The following is an 18,898-nucleotide window of genomic DNA, read 5'->3' as shown; positions in this document are numbered from 1 at the left end:
TATTCCAACACATCTCGTGCCCATTGTGTGTATTTGGAAGGTAGGGAAAGTTATTGATGAAGTGATAGGAGTGCGGGAGTGCTGGAATGCTGACTGGGTCTGATCTCATTAACGTCACTGATAGGGTTTTTGGAATGGGCCACCGGAATTGTGCACGGTACTTGATGCATCCTCCACGTAACTGGGAACGCTGGACTCTGGCGCAATTCTCTTGTTCACTGTTGTTTTAATTCTGACCTAGAACCAATCCTTGGCCAATTATGGACGGCCCAAGATGGACGGGGAGCTCCGGCTAATGACTGTGGACAAACGTTCCAAGCAGGACAGGTAAATCGAGTCCTACAGAATGAAGAATGTTCTGGAAGAATGTTGCGGTCTTTGACTTCCACCCATCAACTCTCAGCTTCTTAATTCATCCCCCCTCCCCAACCCTCCCACCTTCCCCCTCACCTCATCACACCTATCCCCCCCTCCAACTCACCCACCTTCCCCCTCACCTGGTCTCACCTATCCCCCTCCCCAACCCTCCCATCTTCCCCCTCACCTCGTCACACCTATCCCCCCTCCAACTCACCCACCTCCCCTCACCTCATCACACCTATCCCCCTCCCCAACCTACCCACCTCCCCTCACCTCGTCACACCTATCCCCCTCCAACTCACCCACCTATCCCCCTCTCCCCAACTCACCCACCTTCCCCCTCACCTTGTCATACCCACCTTCCCCCTCACCTTGTCATACCTATCCCCCTCCCCAACCTACCCACCTCCCCTCACCTCGTCACACCTATCCCCCTCCAACTCACCCACCTTCCCCCTCACCTCATCACACCTATCCCCCTCTCCCCAACTCACCCACCTTCCCCCTCACCTCATCACACCTATCCCCCTCTCCCCAACTCACCCACCTTCCCCCTCACCTTGTCATACCCACCTTCCCCCTCACCTTGTCATACCTATCCCCCTCCCCAACCTACCCACCTCCCCTCACCTCGTCACACCTATCCCCCTCCAACTCACCCACCTTCCCCCTCACCTCATCACACCTATCCCCCTCTCCCCAACTCACCCACCTTCCCCCTCACCTTGTCATACCCACCTTCCCCCTCACCTTGTCATACCTATCCCTCTCCCCAGCTCACCCACCTCCCCTCACCTCGTCACACCTATCCCCCCGCCAACTCACCCACCTTCCCCCTCACCTCATCACACCTATCCCCCTCTCCCCAGCTCACCCACCTTCCCCCTCACCTTGTCACACCTATCCCCCTCCCCAACTCACCCACCTTCCCCCTCACCTCGTCACACCTATCCCCCTCTCCCCAGCTCACTCACCTTCCCCCTCACCTAATCATACCTATCACCTGCTAAGTTGTACTCCTAACCCTCCACCCACTTTCTTGCTCTAGCTTCTGCCCCCTTCCTTCCCAGTCCTGAAGTGCATAAGAGCATAAAATATAGGAGCACAAGTAGTCCAGAGAGCTGGCGGGAAGAGTCCCCATGGATTGGAAATCGGAGTGAGAATTTTAAAATGGAGGCATTTGTTGTGAATAAGTATGGAATCGGGTTTAATATCACCAGCATGTGTCATGAAATTTGTTAACTTAGTAGCAACAGTGCAATGAAATACAGATATACACTAACTAACTAACTAACTAAATAAATAAATAAATAAATAACAACGAGTATATATGTATATTGAATAGTTTAAGTGCAAAAACAGGAATAATATATATTAAAAAAGTGTGGTGGTATTCATGGCTTCAATGTCCATTTTGGAATCGTAATGACAGAGGGGAAGAAGCTGTTCCTGAATCGCTGAGTGTGTGGCTTCAGGTTTCTGTATCTCCTACTTGACGGTAACAATGGTCCTGGGTGCTGGGGGTCCTTAATAACGGACATCAGCTTTCTGAGGCACCTTGAAAATGTCTTGGATACTACAGAGATTAGTACCCAAGATGGAGCTGACTAATTTTACAACTTTCTGTAGCTTCTTTCAGTCCTGCACAGTAGCCCCCACCCCTCCACCACATACACAGCAGATAGTGATGCAGCCTGTCAGAATGCTCTCCACAGTACATTTATAGTTTTCAAGCGTTTTAGCTGAATCTCTTCAAACTCCTAACGAAATGTAGCTTCTGTCTTGCCTTCTTTATAGCTGCGTCAATATGTTGGGACCAGGTTAGATCCTTAGAGATCTTGACACCCAAGAACTTGAAATTACCCACTCTCTCCACTTCTGGTCCCTCTATGAGGATAGGTTTGTGTTCCTTCATCTTACCCATCCTGAAATCCACCATCAGCTCTTTCGTCTTACTGACATTGAGTGCAAGATTGTTGCTGCGACACCACTCCACCAGCTGATATATCTCACTCCTGTATGCCCTCTCATCTCTGTCTGAGATTCTACCAACAATGGTTGTATCATCAGTAAATGTATAGACGGTACTTGAGCTGTACCTAGCCACACAGTCGTGGGTTTATTGAGAGTAGAGCAGTGGGCTAAACACACACCCCAGTGTTGATCGTCAGTGAGCAGGAGATATTATCATTAATCTGCACAGTTAGGTATTAATATTGAAGTAGTAAAATGGATTCAGCAGTGGCTGGATGGGATACGCCAGAGAGTAGTGATGGATAACTGTTTGTCAGATTGGAGGCCATGGACTAGTGATGTGCCTCAGGGATCTGTACTGGGTCCAATGTTGTTTGTCATATACATTAATGATCTGGATGATGGGGTGGTAAATTGGATGAGTAAGTATGCAGATGATACTAAGATAGGTGGAGTTGTGGATAATGAAGTAGGTTTTCAAAGCTTGCAGAGAGATTTAGGCCAGTTAGAAGAGTGGGCTGAAAGATGGCAGATGGAGTTTAATGCTGATAAATGTGAGGTGCTACATTTTGGTAGGACTAATCAAAATAGGACATACATGGTAAATGGTAGGGCATTGAAGAATGCAGTAGAACAGGGGGATCTAGGAATAATGGTGCATAGTTCCCTGAAGGTGGAATCTCAAGTGGATAGGATGGTGAAGAAAGTTTTTGGTATATTGGCCTTTATAAATCAGAGCATTGAGTATAGGAGTTGGGATGTAATGCTAAAATTGTAGAAGGCATTGGTAAGGCCGGATTTGGAGTATTATGTACAGTTTTGGTTACCGAATTATAGGAAAGATGTCAACAAAATAGGGAGGGTCCAGGGAAGATTTATGAGAATGTTACCTGGGTTTCATCACCTAAGTTACAGAGAAAGGTTGAACAAGTTAGGTCTTTATTCTTTGGAGCGTAGAAGGTTGACGGGGGACTTGATAGAGGTATTTAAAGTTATGAGGGGGATAGATAGGGTTGGCGTGGATAGGCTTTTTCCATTGAGAGTAGGGGAAGATTCAAACAAGAGGACGTGAGTTGAGAGTTAAAGGGCAAAAGTTTAGGGGTAACATGAGGGGAAACTTCTTTACTCAGAGAGTGGTAGCTGTGTGGAACGAGCTTCCAGCAGAAGTGGTTGAGGCAGGTTCGATGTTGTCGTTTAAAGTTAAATTGGACAGCTATATGGACAGGAAAGGAATGGAGGGTTATGGGCTGAGTGCAGGTCAGTGGGACTAGGTGAGAGTAAGAGTTCGGCAAGGACTAGAAGGGTCGAGATGGCCTGTTTCTGTGCTGTAATTGTAATATGATTATATGGTTATAGTTTGTGGTCTTCCAGTCAGGAAGTTGAGGCTCCAATTGCAGAAGGAGGTACAGAGGCCCAAGTTCTGTAGTTCACCAACGAACAGCATCCTGACACAGGTGTTTGTATTGTTCACGTGATCTAAGGCCGTGTGAAGAGCTATTGAGATTCTATCTGTTGTAGACCTAAAATGGTGATAGGCAAACTGTAGTGGGCTCAGGCCCTTGCTGAGGCAGGAGTTCATTCTAGCCATGACCAACCTCTCAAAGGATTTCCTCACTGTGAATGTGAGTGCCACTGGATAATAATCATTAAGGCAGCTCACACTACTCTTCTTAGGCACTGGTATAATTGTTGCCTTTTTGACGCAGGTGGGAACTCCCAAATGTACAGTCCGAGGTTGAAAATGTCCTTGAATACTCCCGCCAGTTGGTTGGCACAAATTTTCAGAGCCTTCCCAGGTACTCCATCAAGGGCTTGCCGCCTTGCGAGAGTTCACCTTCCTTAAAGACTGCCAAACATCAGCATCTGAGACAGAGATCACAGGGTCACCGGGTGTTGCAGGAATCTTCACAGCTGTAGTTATATTCTCCCTTTCAAAGTGGGCATAGAAGGTGTTCAGTTCATCTGGTAGTGAAGCATTGCTATTGGGCTTTGCTTTGTTGGAAGTAATGTCCTGCAAACCCTGCCAGAGTTGACGTGCATCCAATGTCGCCTCCAACCTCGCTCAGAATTGTTCCTTCACTCTTTAAATAGCCCTCCGCAAGGTCTTGTACAGACCTGGGTCACCAGACTTGAATGCCATAGATCTAGCCTTCAGCAGATGACCAACCTCCTGGTTCATCCACAGCTTTTGGTTTGGGAATGTACAGCAAGTTTTCGTAGGCAGACACTCATGCACACAGGTTTTAATGAAGTTGGTAAGAACTGTGGCATACTCATCCTGTGCTGATAGGTGATGGGAATCTGGTTCAGGTTTGCCAGTGGATCGTGACCTGATGCTTGCTGAATGACATATTCCTTCCCATGCTGTCCTTAATGAAATGTAGAAACCTGACGAAGATTTCTGGAACGGTACTTGTTTCTATTATTTATTTATTTACTGGCGTACAGTGTAGAACAGGACCTCTGGCCTTTTGAACCGCACCACCCAGCAGCCCCTGATTTAACCCCTAGCCTAGTCACAGGACAATTTACAACGACCAGTTGGTAGATCTTTGGATGGTGGGCAGAAACTGGAGCACCTGGGGAAACCCACACATTCCATGGAGAGGACACCTCACAGATGATGTTGGAATTGGACTCTGAGCTTTGATGCCCCGAGCTGTAATAGCATTGTGTTAACTGCTACGCTGCCGTGGTACCATCGGTGTCGCCTGATCCGCTGATGGTCTTGAACACTTTCCATTTCATTCAATATCTCCATCCCTGCTTTCAAATTCCTCCGAGACATTGCACATCCTCTCTGCTACAAACTTTTCACAGTTTCACGCTTCAAATAAGACAAGCAGGTGGCATTCCTTTGAAGTTGTTTCTTTAACACCAACAGTGCTAATAAAGAGTTTCATCTTCACAGACATACAAGAGATAATAAAGAGGAATTTTAGATCAGACAGCCTTCAGTTTTACAGGTGGCACCTTAATGTTGAAATGAGGAAGAACTGTGTAGAAAAATAGAGAGGTCATGTCGACTTTTTTTTAGCTTTGGCTAGGACTCATTTGGAGTACCGTGAACAGTTCTGCTCACCCTGGTACAAGGAGGATGTGGAGGTGTTGGAACGGAAACAAAGATGGTTCTCTAATCCAGCCTGGATTAAAATGACTGGTTGGACAAACTTGGATTATTTTCTCTGGAGGCGGAGTGGAGACTTGATAGAAATTCATAAAATTATGAGGTGCATAGGTGGAATAGATAGTCAGTCTTTTCCCATGGTAAAAATATTAAAGGCCATGGAGTTAAGGTGAGAGAGGGGAAGTTTAAGGGAGATGCGCAGGGTAAGTTTCATAAGACAGAGAATGGTGGGCATTGTAGAGGAGGAGGTCATAACAGAGGCACCTAAGAGGCATTTAGACCAGCACATTAATGTGAAGGAAATGGAGGGATATGGACCCTGTACAGCCAGATGGGAATCATTTCATTTGGCATCATGGTAGGCACAGACATTGTGTGCCAAGGGGCCTGTCCCAGTGCTGGACTGCTCCATGTTCTCCCAATGCCTTGCAAACCTTTGGAATTCTTTATTCTGAGAGCTGTGGATGAAGGGTCACTAGTTATACTAAATGCTGAAATTATTTTGAGCTACAAAGAAATTAATGGCTATTGGGACTTGGCAGGAAAACGTAGTTCAGGACAAGTAAGATTCAGCCATTAACTTGTGAAGGCAGCTACGGTTTTGTTGTTCAAAGTGAGGGTTGTGCTCTTTCGGGATCCCATTTTGACTTGGGGCAACACTGTAGCGTAGTGGTTAGCACAACGCTTCGCAGTACCAGCGCCCCAGGTACAATTCCCACTGCTGTCTGTCAGGAGTTTGTATGTTCTCCCCCGATTGCATGGCTTTCTTCTGGGTGCTTTGCTTCCTCCCACAGTCCAAGGACAAACCAACTGGTCATAGTAAATTGTCCCATGGTTAAGCTAGGGGTTTGCTGCATGCTGCTTGAGGAACTGGATTTGTTCAGCTTCTCAGTAAATGAATCGCCATATTTCCATCATTATTGGTTCTCCCTCCCTAACAGCACTGTGGGAGCTCATTCACCAGAGGTCCTGGAGTGATTCAAAATGGCTAAGGATTTGTTTTAGGAGTGTCTAGCAGGGCAGAATCCCTAACATGAATATAAGTAAATTTCGAATACACTGATTGTGCTGTGGTTCCAGAACTGGGTAAAGGACAGACAAGGCGCTGGAAGGCCAAGTGAGGTAGCCAATGGTTCTGCCGGGGACTGGCAACCACCAGCAACTTGCTGCATTGAAGGGTGACAAATCCCGACAACCTCCTCACACTTAAAAAGTATTTGGTTCTATATTTAAGGAGTTGTGATTTACAGGGCTTCGGTTTCCATGCTAGAAGGTGGGTCTAAGCTCAACAACAATTTTTTGAATTGTCATGGACGTAACAAGCTAGTTCTGCATGATAAAAGTCAAAGTCAGGTCTATTGTCATATGCACAAGTCCATGCATGAATAGGGGTAATTAAAAGAATAGCTTTATTTATAACATGTATATCAAACCACACAGTGAAACATGTCTTTTGTGTCAAATCAGAGAGCCTGCGAGGGATCCCACAATTCCAGCGCCAAAGTAACGTGCTCACAACTCACTGACCCAGGAGTTCCCATTCTGGGCTCCACAGACCTCTCGATTAATGGCCGGAGTCCATGACATAAAAAACGTTGGGAACCTCTGCACTGATCCAAACCCTTCCCGTATGTCTTTGGAATGTGGGAGGAAACCGGAGCACCTGGAGGAAACCAACAGGGAGAACGTACAAACTCCTTACAGACAGAGATCCCTGGTCGCTGGTGCTGCAGTAGTTTTATGTTAACCACTGTTCCGTCATGTCACCCTAAAAATCTTACCTGCAGCAGCATCGCAGGCACATGGCATCTAATAAGCAGCTTTCACACGCAGAACATAACAAACATTATATGCAAATTTTCAAGGAAAGTGTGGCATCCGTGTTTGACAGTTGGTGTATTGCTATCATTAAGTAAGCAGCCCTCTGCTCTCCTTTTTCACAGGTACGCGTTCCTGTTTGACAAAGCCGTCATTATCTGCAAACGTAAAGGAGAGAACTACGAAATGAAAGAAATAATTGATCTGGGCTTTTACCAGATAAAAGATGACCCAATGTCCAGCAAAGATAGCAAAAAGGTATGACTGTTGAGTGTGGACCCTTCCTGATGACCCTTCAGTCCTCCCATGATAAATTCAATAGCTCATTGGCAGGAGGAAATGATCTTCTGGGGTGGAAAGTCTCGCTAACCAGGATTATTGAGAATTGGTGGTTAGTGTCCTTGAGAGTGTGGGAGATCCCTTTAACATCTCTGGTGTCCACTGGAAGCCGGACGATAAATCGAGCTGATGGCAGCTGACATCTAACACAAGTTGGAATTGAATGCAGACAGTGCAAGGTGTTGCAGTTTGGTAGGACCAGCCAGGTAAGTCTTACACTGTGAAAGATAGGGCATTGAGGAGTGTGGTAGAAGAGAGAGATCAGAGAAAACAGGTCCATAATTCCTTGAAAGTGGTGTCACAGGTAGGTAGGGTTGTAAAGAGAGTTTTTGGCACATTGGCTTTCATAGTTCAATGAATTGAGTACCAGAGTTGGGATGTTATGGTGAACTTGTATATGTTGATGAGTTTGGAGTGCTTTTTGGACTATTTTGTATATCATTTGGAGCATTGCTTGCAGTTCTGATCATGTTCGTATAGGAAAGATATCAATAAGATTGCAAGAGTAGAGAGAAAATTTACAAGGTTGTTGCTGGGACTTAAGCTGTGAGTTATAAGGAAGGGTTGAATAGATTAGGTCTTTATTTCCTAGAGCATAAGAGAATGAAGGGAGATCTTATTAGGGTATACAAAATTATGAGGAATATAGATAGGGGAAATGCAGACTTTTTCCCCTGAGGTTGGGTGAAACTAGAACTGGGTTAAGGGTGAAAGGTGAAATGTTTAAGGGGAACACAAGGGGAAACTTCTTCACTCAGAGAGTGGTGAGAGTGTGGATCGAGCTGCCAGCAGGAGTGGTGGATGGGAGTTTGATTTCAGCATTAAATAGAAATTTGAGTAAGTACAAGGACAAGAGGGCTATGGTCCAGATTCAGTTCAATGGGACTGGCCAAAATAGTAGTTCAGCATGGGTTAGATGGGTCGAAAGGCCTTTTCGGCACTGTAGTTCTCTATGATTCTACGGCTATCATCGATCCCATTGCCCAGTAATCTGCACCTTTCCGAGAAGGAATGATGAAAATGGTCAAGGGGTAAGGCAGTGGCTTGGTGCAGGTAAATTTACTGTCATAGTGATGGATGCGAATGGCTTTGGGACTGACACTCCTTGCCATAATGCTGAATGGATTCTCCTTCACCTGCTGGAATGCAAGGAGGATATGTTATAGGGAGAGTTAGTGGGAGAATGGAATTGCAATGTGTACTGGCATGGAACCTGCGGGTGGAATGGCCTCTGTTGTATATCATAAGGAAACAGATATTTTACCATCCTCTGAGTTCCTACCATCAGCTTGACCAACGTCTGTCCCTGATGAAAGGCCACTTGACAGAGCAATGAGACATTTATCTCTGCTTGGAGAGGTTGCCATGGCATTTCCTTCAACGCAAACACTCCATGACAGTGCTGGAAAAAAATAGATGCAAATAAGGAGATATTTAGCAGGAGGATAAGTGATTTGTCTTTGACGGAGCCTTTAGGTGGCATCTTAAAGGAGGTGGATGACGAATTGAAGAGGACCTGGGTAGAATTGCTGACCTTAGAGCTTTGACTGCTGAACGATTAAGTCTGGCGATGAGCAGCAAACCAGAAATGGGGTAGCATTGAGTTCACGGGAAGCTATAGAGAAATTTATAAACTGAAACGTCTTAGAAATTGGAGATTGAATGGTTGTGGAAATGAAGTTCGTCAGAAGACTTAGAAAGGAATTGGATAGATACTTGAAGGGAAATAAAATGCAGGGGCTCCCCTGAAACATTGGGCCTACGGGGTGAGGAAGCCATCACAGATTCGATGGGCAGAATGTCATCAGCATTATAATCATTCTGTTTCCTGTTTTCACCCCAGAGGATTGGAAACATGATTAGAGATTTGAAAGGGAAGAGATTGAATGTATTGAAAATAAGCTTGGAAATTTTAAAAAAAAATCAAGGGATTTTTTTAACCTGAGGGTTGGTGTTGGTTAATAAGTACAATGGTGATAGATGAGGTACCTTGGTTCAGACTTGCTCCTGGGTTGTGACCTGAGGTATTTTGAACAGGTAATTGGTTTATTATTGTCTCATGTACTGAGATACATTGATAAAACATTGTTTTGCACGCCATCCGTATAGATCACTTCACCACATCAGTAAATCGTGGTAGTACAAAAGAAAAGTGATAACAGGATGAAAATGCAGTGGATTCAAGTTAATTCAGACCCAGCAAGACCAGTACATGTTCACCCAATTAAGCAGCTGCCTCAATTAGCCAAAGTTTCTTGGAAATAGTTAAAAAAGTATAAAAAAGACAAACTAATATTAACTGAGTAACAAATTATGTATTTAAATAAAATACAGAATAATGTTGAACACCATCAACTCTACTACAGTACTATAAAACTGTGTACCCTGTATTAGTTGCTAATAGTTCTGGATGGAGGAATTCCCCCAGTGTATCGTGCCATGCTCTTTTGATTAACTGTAAATGAACAAAACCTGCACAGATATTTCATCCTGATAATGGTCTGCTTTCATATAATGCTATCAACGACTGCATCCTCCAAATCTTCATTTTCATTGTAACATTCAAGATGATTGCTAATACCTTCAAATTCATTATAGCTTCTACAAAGCAGTGAACTCATTTCATTTTCAATCCCAGCTGTTTCTGGCATCTCCAAGCCTGAATGCTTGAAACTGTAGCGAGCAAAACAGTTCTGAATTGTGTTACTGCTTATTACTTGCCAACCATCAGTGACAAAAATCACTGTGTTTTGAACACACATATATGCAATTGATGCTATTAAAAACTGTTTGCTCTAAACATGGTATAGTAATGGCCACATGACATGCACACAACCAGCACTATTTAGAAACTGTTCATCTTCTATCTCAATTAGTTAGTCAGAATTAGGTGGCATCATGTCCCAAATAAACAAGGAGATTCCAGCTATTTTCTGGATTTGTTTTTGTTCTTTAAGAGTTGTCCCAAATAAGTGCTGTCCTGATTACCCAATTAATGGGGTCCACTGTATAACATTACAGTTACAGGGGAAGTGCAGTGCAGAGAGACAATAAGGTGCAAAGATAAATAGTCAGATCAAGAGATCATCTTTACTGCATTAGAGATCCGTTCATCTATCTTATACATAAGCTCAAGATGTCTTTTTTTCTGCAAGGGAAGTGGCTAGTGATTTGATGTTGTCTTCCTTTTTTGTGAGGGAGGGGGCTGGGGATTGGATGTTATCGTCATTTTTTTCTGAGGGAGGGGTTTGGGGGTTTGGTGGTTTGGAATTTTCTTTCTTATTCTTTTTAGTGTTGGGAGGGGAGTGATGGCTTTTCTTCTTATCCACTCCCAAGGTTTTTCTGTATTTTATGGCTATCTGGAGAAGACAAATATCTGAGATGTATTGTACATGCATACTTTGACAATAACATGAACCTTTGAACCTTTGGGGTAGAACCTTCCTTGAGGAAAGCAAGGAGAACAGACAATGAGTGAGGTGGGAGGGGTCTTTGATGGGGTTGCCTACTTTCCCAAAGCAGTCAGAAGTGTAGACAGAACTCATGAAGGGGAGACTAGTTTTCATGATGCACTAGGCTGTGTCCCTAGCTCTCTGCAGTTTCTGGCAGTCGTGGGCAGAGCAGTAACCATACCAAGCTGTGAAATATCCAGATATGTCTTTCTTCCGGCATAACTGACACTCTGTATGTTTTCTGTGCCCTTGACTAGTGGAGCCATATGTTCCTCCTCATTGACTCACACCGGCAACATGGCTACGAGTTCTTCTTCAAGACCCGTGAGCTGAAGAAGAAGTGGCTGGAACAGTTCGAAATGGCTTTGTAAGTTCAACATTACAGTGGGTACAGTAACAAAGGTCCAGCAATAGTTCTCAGTAGGAGCACAGAGTCATGTCTGTGGTGTTGGAAGGAGAGCTAGCATCCTCATCCCCATAGAGATTTTATTTGTGTATCTATTTGTTTGTTTGTTTTACATAGTTGATACAGTACGGAATAGGCCCTTAGGGTCCTTCGAGCTATGCTGCCCCGTAACACTACAACTCCAATTAACCTTAACCTAATCTGGGAGGAGATTGTAGCACCCAGGGGAAATGCACGCATTCCATGAAGAGGAGGATCAGAGACTCCATACTCCGAACTCTGAATGCCCAGAGCTGTATTAGCATCAGATGAGCAGTTGTTCACCAGGGTGGTTCCAAGCGCTGCAGAGACGCGCTTCACTGACTTGGCCGGGAGACCCTGTGAACAGAAGCTTGAGTCGGCCAGGGAACCTAATCAAAAATCTAAGTCAGAGACAGGGCAACCTGTGTGAGAATCAAGGACATCGTGGTCCTTAAATTAGAGATAGGATCTTAATCACAGCAAACTGTTTAATACACAAATGATTGTCAAAATTTCACCAGTCAATGAATATCAATAAAAGTAAGACTGCAGTTGCTGGAAATGCGAAATGAAAAGACAAATTGCTCAGGAGGAAACACTCCTCCGGTTAGGCAGAGTATGTGGGGAAGGAAACGGTCAATGTATTCGGTCTGGGACTCGCTGTCAGACTGAGAAAGGAGCAATACGTCAAGTTGTGCTCTAAGGAGACATGGACACAAATGTAATTAGTGCTTTTAACACAGGGATTAGTGGAAATTTATTAGATGAGGATATGGGTCAGAGAATAAATAGAGTTAAGAGAGGGAATCACAAGATAACTGAAGATACAGATCTGCAATATAACTGGAAGGTGAAACAGGATTAAGAAAGCCAGTGAACCTCTCCTACAAAGACTGTAACACAGAACATGGACAGAGTGAGTCAATTTATGGCCATAGAGTTAAGTGTTTAAGGAAATGTAGAAGTGTTTATGGGCATATGCTCAAATTAATATGTTTTATATATCTTTAATATACTATATAAAACATATATTTTCTATAAATATGTGTGGTGCTGCTGGCAAGGCCTTGTCTATCCTTAACAGCCTGAGAGAATGATTGTGAGCTGCCTTCTTGAACCAATGCAGTGCTTGTGATGAAGGTGATCCCACAGGGAGTGCAAGTGAGTGACAGTGAAGGAGCACCAACATATTCTGATGCTGGAATGGTGTGCAGATCGGAGGGGAATTTTCAAGTGATGGTGATCCCAGAGTTGTAAGCCCATCTGGGGAGCATAGGTTTGGGTGATGTTGTCAGACTGGTCATGACAGGCAGTTGATGTGAATAGAGTGTAGAACAAGAGCATAGAAAAGTGCAGCACAGGAACACACTGGAGTTTAGAAGATTAGTGGGGAATATCACTAAAAACTATCAAATATTGAAAGGCCTAGATAGAGCGGACATGGCAAGGATGTTTTCTATAAGTGGTCAAGTCGAGGACTAGAGGGCACAGGCTCAATGTACAAGGACTTGTCTTTAGAACAGAGATAAGGAGGAATTTCATTAGCCAGAATGTGGTAAATCTGCGGCGTTCATTGTCAAGGGTGGTTGTGGAGGCCAAGTCATTGGGTATATTTAAAACGGAGGTTGGTAGGTTCTTGGTCAGTAAGAGTGTCAAAGAGGGGAGGCAGTAGAATGAGGTTCAGAGGGAAAATAAATCAGCAATGATAGAATGGTGGAGCAGACTCAATGGGCTGAATGGCCTAATTCTGCTCCTATGTCTTTTGGTCTTAAGGAACAGGCCCATCGGCCCATAATACCTATCCGAATTTAATGCCAAAGTAAACAAATCCCTTCTGTCTGTGCCTAGACCTATCCCTCCATTTTCTGCCTGTTCATGGGTTTATTGAAATGCCACCATCTTGTCTGTTTCCACCACTATCCTGGCGTCTTTTACTCCAAGCACCCACTGCTTCCTGTGTGAAACAAAATCTTGTGCCACACACCTCTTTTTCCCCTCACTGTACATGCATGTCCTCCAGTAGTTAAGATTTCCAGCCTGGGGAAAACATTCTGATTACAGGCCCTATCAACGCCTCTCAATGTTATAAACTTCCATTAACCTTCAGCCTCTGATGCTTCAGAAAATATAACCCAAGTTTGCCCAACCCTTCTTTACAACTCATAGCCACTAAACCGGGCAGCAAGCCAGTAAACCTCTTCTGTACCCTCTCCAGAACCTCCACTTCTTTCCTGCAATGGGAAGGACAAGGATCAGAGAATAAAATGGTTGATGTCGTTTCCGTACTCTGTGACAGCCATGGGGTAACTGGTGTAGAGGAAACGTGGTAAAATGGTAAAGATGAGGAACAAGGCCAGGGGGGACTGGACAGAATGCAAGCTGAAGGCAGGTAGAATGGTCTTTCAAGTATTTCAAAGCAAGAGCGGTAGTGGAATAAGGTGGGACAATAAGAGTTAAAGTGTTCTAGTCCAGATCACACAGTGCAGAAGGGCAGAGGAAGGAGATTCAATGCAAACTAGATGGAGGGAGCTGATAAATACGTGGCTTTTGGAAAGTTTCTTGAGTAAAATGGATGTAAGAGGGCATGATGAAAATACTTAAAGTTTCACATGGCTTTCTCCATGATATGGTTTTTTTAAAATAACAGAGCAGTCGCCATATGGTGGGAGTTGGGGTGATGGGGGGTGGGGTGGGGAGGAGAGTCACTCTGTGATCCTAATGCAGACCTGACATTGATTTAGAATTGAAATGCGTTCCAGGTCGAACATCTTCCCCGATAATGGCTTGGCGAATAACCACGACTTTCTGATGCACTCGTTTGATGAGTCGACGACGTGTAAAGCCTGCCGGATGTTGCTCAGGTACCGTTTCTGACTCTTGGCCACACACACTTCCGCTGCAGTTGTTGAAAGCGTCCACAATGCCAGGGTCCTCCTCTTTGCTTGGCTATGGGTCAGGGCGGAGCACTCTGTCCTAATCACCGAATCTCTGGGTCAGTGAATCTCTCTGAGAGCACTGGGGGTATCGAAGCCCAAATGTCTGTGAATCCACAAGTCTCTGGAGGCTGGAGCAGAAGGCAGCAGGTCCTGGGGTTAGGAGACTGTATTTTGCGTGCGTGGGTGGGTGGTAGGGAGGAAGGAACGTTGCTTGTTTTGCTTTGTTGCTTTTTTTCTTGTTGTGTGTGTTGGTCTGCCGAGCACTGGGTGTGCTGGTTGTTAACCCAAATGATGCATTTCACTGTGTGCGTCCATGTACATGTGATAACTAAATCTGTATCCATATCTGAAGAGTTGGGTTTGGCCATCCATCACACTCCAGTTCGGTGATGAGGAAGTGCTGCACTGGCAGACACTCAACCTAAGGTCCTCTCTACCCGATGAGAAGGATATAAGAGTGAATTTCGAGGAAGGGCAAATGGGTTCTTCCTAAATTCCTGTCCCATATTTATCTCTACACTGATATCACTAGAAGCAGATGATCTGCTCACTGTCATCTTGTAGTTCATGGGAGCTTAGGAAGGACCACAGTTGCTCTTGTGCTCAGGTTGGGAAGCCCTCAAAGGGGTGAGAGAATTAACTCCTCATTCTCTTTCTTTCACTTCTAACATCCCTGTATTCGGAAGGAAGAGAGAACACGAGAGAGCACATGGGCTTGTCAATATTTGGCTGCTGTATTTTCTTCCTCAGCTGCAAGTTTATTATCTTGGACATGTATCTTGAAATGTGTTGTTTTGTGGCAGCAATACAGTGCAGTAGGCAGCATATACTATAAATTATAATAAGAAATATTAAAAAATTAAATAAGTAGCGTAAAACGAGAGCTATGGTACTATCTACAGACACCATCAGCACTTCACAAGTTCCAGACAGATAGCAACACACACAAAATGCTGGTGGAACGCAGCAGGCCAGGCAGCATCTCAAGGAAGAAGTACATTCGACGTTTCGGGTCGAGACTCTGCGGCAGGACTAACGGGAGAAAGAGATAGTAAGAGATTTGAGAGCGGGAGGGAGAGGGAGACAGATAGAAATCCCTATAGCTGAAATGTGAGAGTTCAAATTCCCCACCGTTGGTTGTTGGGAGAAAAAGGGGTGGCAATTTCGGCAGGTGCAAGTACTGAGCTGGTGTTAATGGTTTCATTATCCATTCAGAAATCTGATGACGGAGTTAAGAAGCTGTTTCTAAAATGCTGACTGTGGGTCTCCAGTCCCTCTCCAGAGTGGGGTAATGGATGGGGAGTGTCTGTATTTGACCCTACTGCTAGCACGGGGCTGGAAGGCTGAGGGAATCCCATGCTGTCTTCAGTATTAACTTCTGACTTCTGGGCTCAGCTTGCAGCAGAATTCAAGGGGAAAGTGACACTTGGGTAACATCCTTGTAAGATAACAGAAGTGAGATTGCTATGTTCATTTTGCAAAAAAATATATAAAACCTTTATAGAAACAAAGATATTTTTATAACTAATAGTAAATCATTAAATACCCATAGACTGCAGTTGCTGACACCAAGATTCAAAGCATAATTATAGAAAAACTAGTGACAAACTATAGTCAACACAGAACAACTGGCTTAAAATTACCCCTTTGTTATTTCTCTTGTGCACAGCAGGCACTAGGAAGTAGGATGTCAAAAGTGATTGTAAAATTTATGTTCAAGATTAAGTTGCAGTTAAACATCGGAATGTCCTTGCTGTGTCCTGCAGCTTACTCCCTTTAAGAAGCATCAGAACCCTGAGCTGAAGTGCTCTGACATCAGCCCTCTCAAATGATACGTTTGTTTCCCCTCACCCTCTCCTTTCCTCCACTTTCTCCCCACTTCCCTCCCCTTCTCCCCCCACCTCTCCACCCCCTCTTCTCCTGCATTGCCTCCCGCCTCTCCTCCTCCTCCTCTCCCACTTCCCTTCTCTTTCTAACTTTTTAACCCTCTCTCCTCCTCTCCCTATTCCTCCCCGGCTCTCCCTCTCTCCTCCTCTGTCCCCTCTCCCTATCTCTCCCCCCTCTCTGAGCATGTTGTCAGACTGGAAAAGAGATCCATCACATCTCATCGACATATCAGTCGGGTGCAGCCCTTATCTGACCAATTCGCTGAGGACATTATCAGCCAGGGATTGTGGCTGGTGGTCAGAGGTGTCACTACATGTGAAGAACACAGGGACAAATGAACCCTGTATTGGGTAAATCACAGTGGGTGCCCAGTCCAGTATCTTCCACTGAAAAAAGGCCCAAACACTTCGAACTGATGGGCTTTCTTTTTAGAAATATAGAAAACCTACGTCACAATACAGGCCTTTTGACCCACAAAGCTGTGCCAAACATGTCCTTACCTTAAAAATTACCTAGCGTTACCCATAATGCTCCATTTTTCTAGGCTCCATGTACCTGTCCAAGAGTCTCTTAAAAGACCCTATTGTATCTGCCTCCAATACCATTGCCGGCAGCCCATTCCACTCACTCACCACTCTCTGCATAAAAAAACTTACCCCTCACATCTCCTCTGTACCTACTTCCAAACACCTTAAAACTGTGCCCTCTCATGCTAGCTATTCCAGCCCTGGGAAAAAGCCTCTGACTATCCACATGAGCAATGCCTCTCATCATCTTATACACCTCTATCAGGTCACCTCTCATCCTTCGTCGCTCCAAGGAGAAAAGGCCAAGTTCACTCAACCTATTCTCATAAGGCATGCTCCCCAACCCAGGCAACAAACTTGTAAATCTTTACGGCTAACTTTCAGTGAATGGCTACAATATGACACTTAAATTAATTTTATCAGATACCCATGAGGGTGTAGAGGGTGTCGAGAGTGTCAGCATCTAGAGGGTGTCGAGAGCTGTCGTCATGTTCAAAACCCAGTCCAATCTGTCTACACATCAAGGAATATGAGTTAAAGATCCAAGCAGGGGTTTCTTAGAATTTCAATGGTTCCACAACAACCTCACATGTTTTAGGATTTGAAATCTCCAAGATTAAGACCGCCCCACACATTTCTAGTCAGTCCTATTTTGATGAACCCTCTGTCCCATCTCCACACATTTGATCTCAATTTTTCAAATTACCTAGACCTCTGGATGCCTGCCCAAAATGACCACCCTTTTCCTCCTGCTGTCTCTCAACAACCAATGGTAGGAATTTTGGACTTTAACACTTTAGGGATAGGGCCTGTAGGGACAAACCTTTCAGGGGCAGTTTTCTATATGTCTGTTGCTTGTGTTCCATTCAAGGGCACTGGTGTTTCCATACCAAGCTGTGATGCAGCCAGTCAATGTACTTTCCACCAAACTTCTGTAGATGTGTGATGGAGAATATATTGACTGGCTGCATCACAAACTGGTATGGAAACACGAATGCTCTTGAATGGAAAATCCTACACAAAGTAGTGGATGGGGCCCGGTCCATCATGGGTAAAGCCCTCTCCACCGTTGAGCACATCTACACAGAGTGCTGTCTCAGAAAAGTAGCATCCATCAACAGGGACTCCCACTTTCCAGGTCCTACTCTCCTCTCACTGCTGCCATCAGCAAGAAGGTACAGGAACCTCAGGACTCACACCACCAGAACGATTATCATCTCCCAACCATCAGGCTTTTGAACCAAAGGGGATAACTTAACTCAACTTCTTTTGCTTCATTGTTGAAATGTTCCCACAAGCAATGGACTCACTTTTAAGGACTCTTCATCTCAGGTTCTTGATATTTATTATTAATATTTATTTCTTTTTGTATTTGCAGTTTGTAGTCTTTGGCACACTGGTTGAATGTCCAAATTGGTGTGGCCTTTCTTTGGTTCTATTATGGTTTTTATTCTATTATGTATTTATTGAGTATGCCCACAAGAAAATAAATCTGAGGGTAATATATGGTGACATATATATACTTTGATAATAAGTTAACTTTTACTTTGAATCGCAGGCCTTTTCCTGTAGATGGTGCATGCTCGCCACCTGCAGGGGATGAGTGTAACTACAAATGATAGTTTGCTGCCCTGATTTCAACCCATGTGGTCTCCCTGTTGTGCAGTCAGGGAGTTGTGCAGCATAGAACCTATCTGCTGCCGTCCCATTAGGTGCATGGAGGCCAACTTTCCGTCGGTCTGTGTGCTGACGTGCGGCCACCTGGCAGCCTTACCTGTACACAGGGCCGATTCAGTTTCCTACCCACCTGCCAGCCATTGTGCTCGGCCCTGACGAGATTTATCTCAGAATCAGAATGAGTTTCAATACCATTGACATATGAAGTGCAATACAGTATAATACATTAAAAAAACTATGAATTCATGATAAACTGTGTGCTCTGATGTGGCAGTTTTGTCGAACACATGTTCCCCTGACCTTAAATATCTAATTAATGGTCGTGCCATCCATAATATTTACCAAGCAACTCTTCCGGCATAATCCTGACAGCA

General features: G+C 44.5%; 1 protein-coding gene across 1 annotated transcript in view; it reads left to right on the top strand.

Moving 5' to 3' along the window:
• The window catches only part of LOC134339313 (proto-oncogene vav-like), a 190,954-nt gene that overhangs the window by 140,561 nt on the left and 31,495 nt on the right, over positions 1 to 18,898 (top strand). Inside the window, exons 13-16 of the mRNA XM_063035710.1 lie at positions 242 to 327; positions 7,405 to 7,537; positions 11,328 to 11,437; positions 14,257 to 14,358. Of these exons, the coding sequence (XP_062891780.1) occupies positions 242 to 327; positions 7,405 to 7,537; positions 11,328 to 11,437; positions 14,257 to 14,358 (431 nt within the window). The remainder of the gene's footprint in view (positions 1 to 241; positions 328 to 7,404; positions 7,538 to 11,327; positions 11,438 to 14,256; positions 14,359 to 18,898) is intronic.

Source organism: Mobula hypostoma, chromosome 29 (assembly GCF_963921235.1).
Source record: "Mobula hypostoma chromosome 29, sMobHyp1.1, whole genome shotgun sequence".
In the NCBI taxonomy this organism is placed as follows: Eukaryota; Metazoa; Chordata; class Chondrichthyes; order Myliobatiformes; family Myliobatidae; genus Mobula; species Mobula hypostoma.
This window is presented reverse-complemented; position numbering and strand designations above follow the sequence as displayed.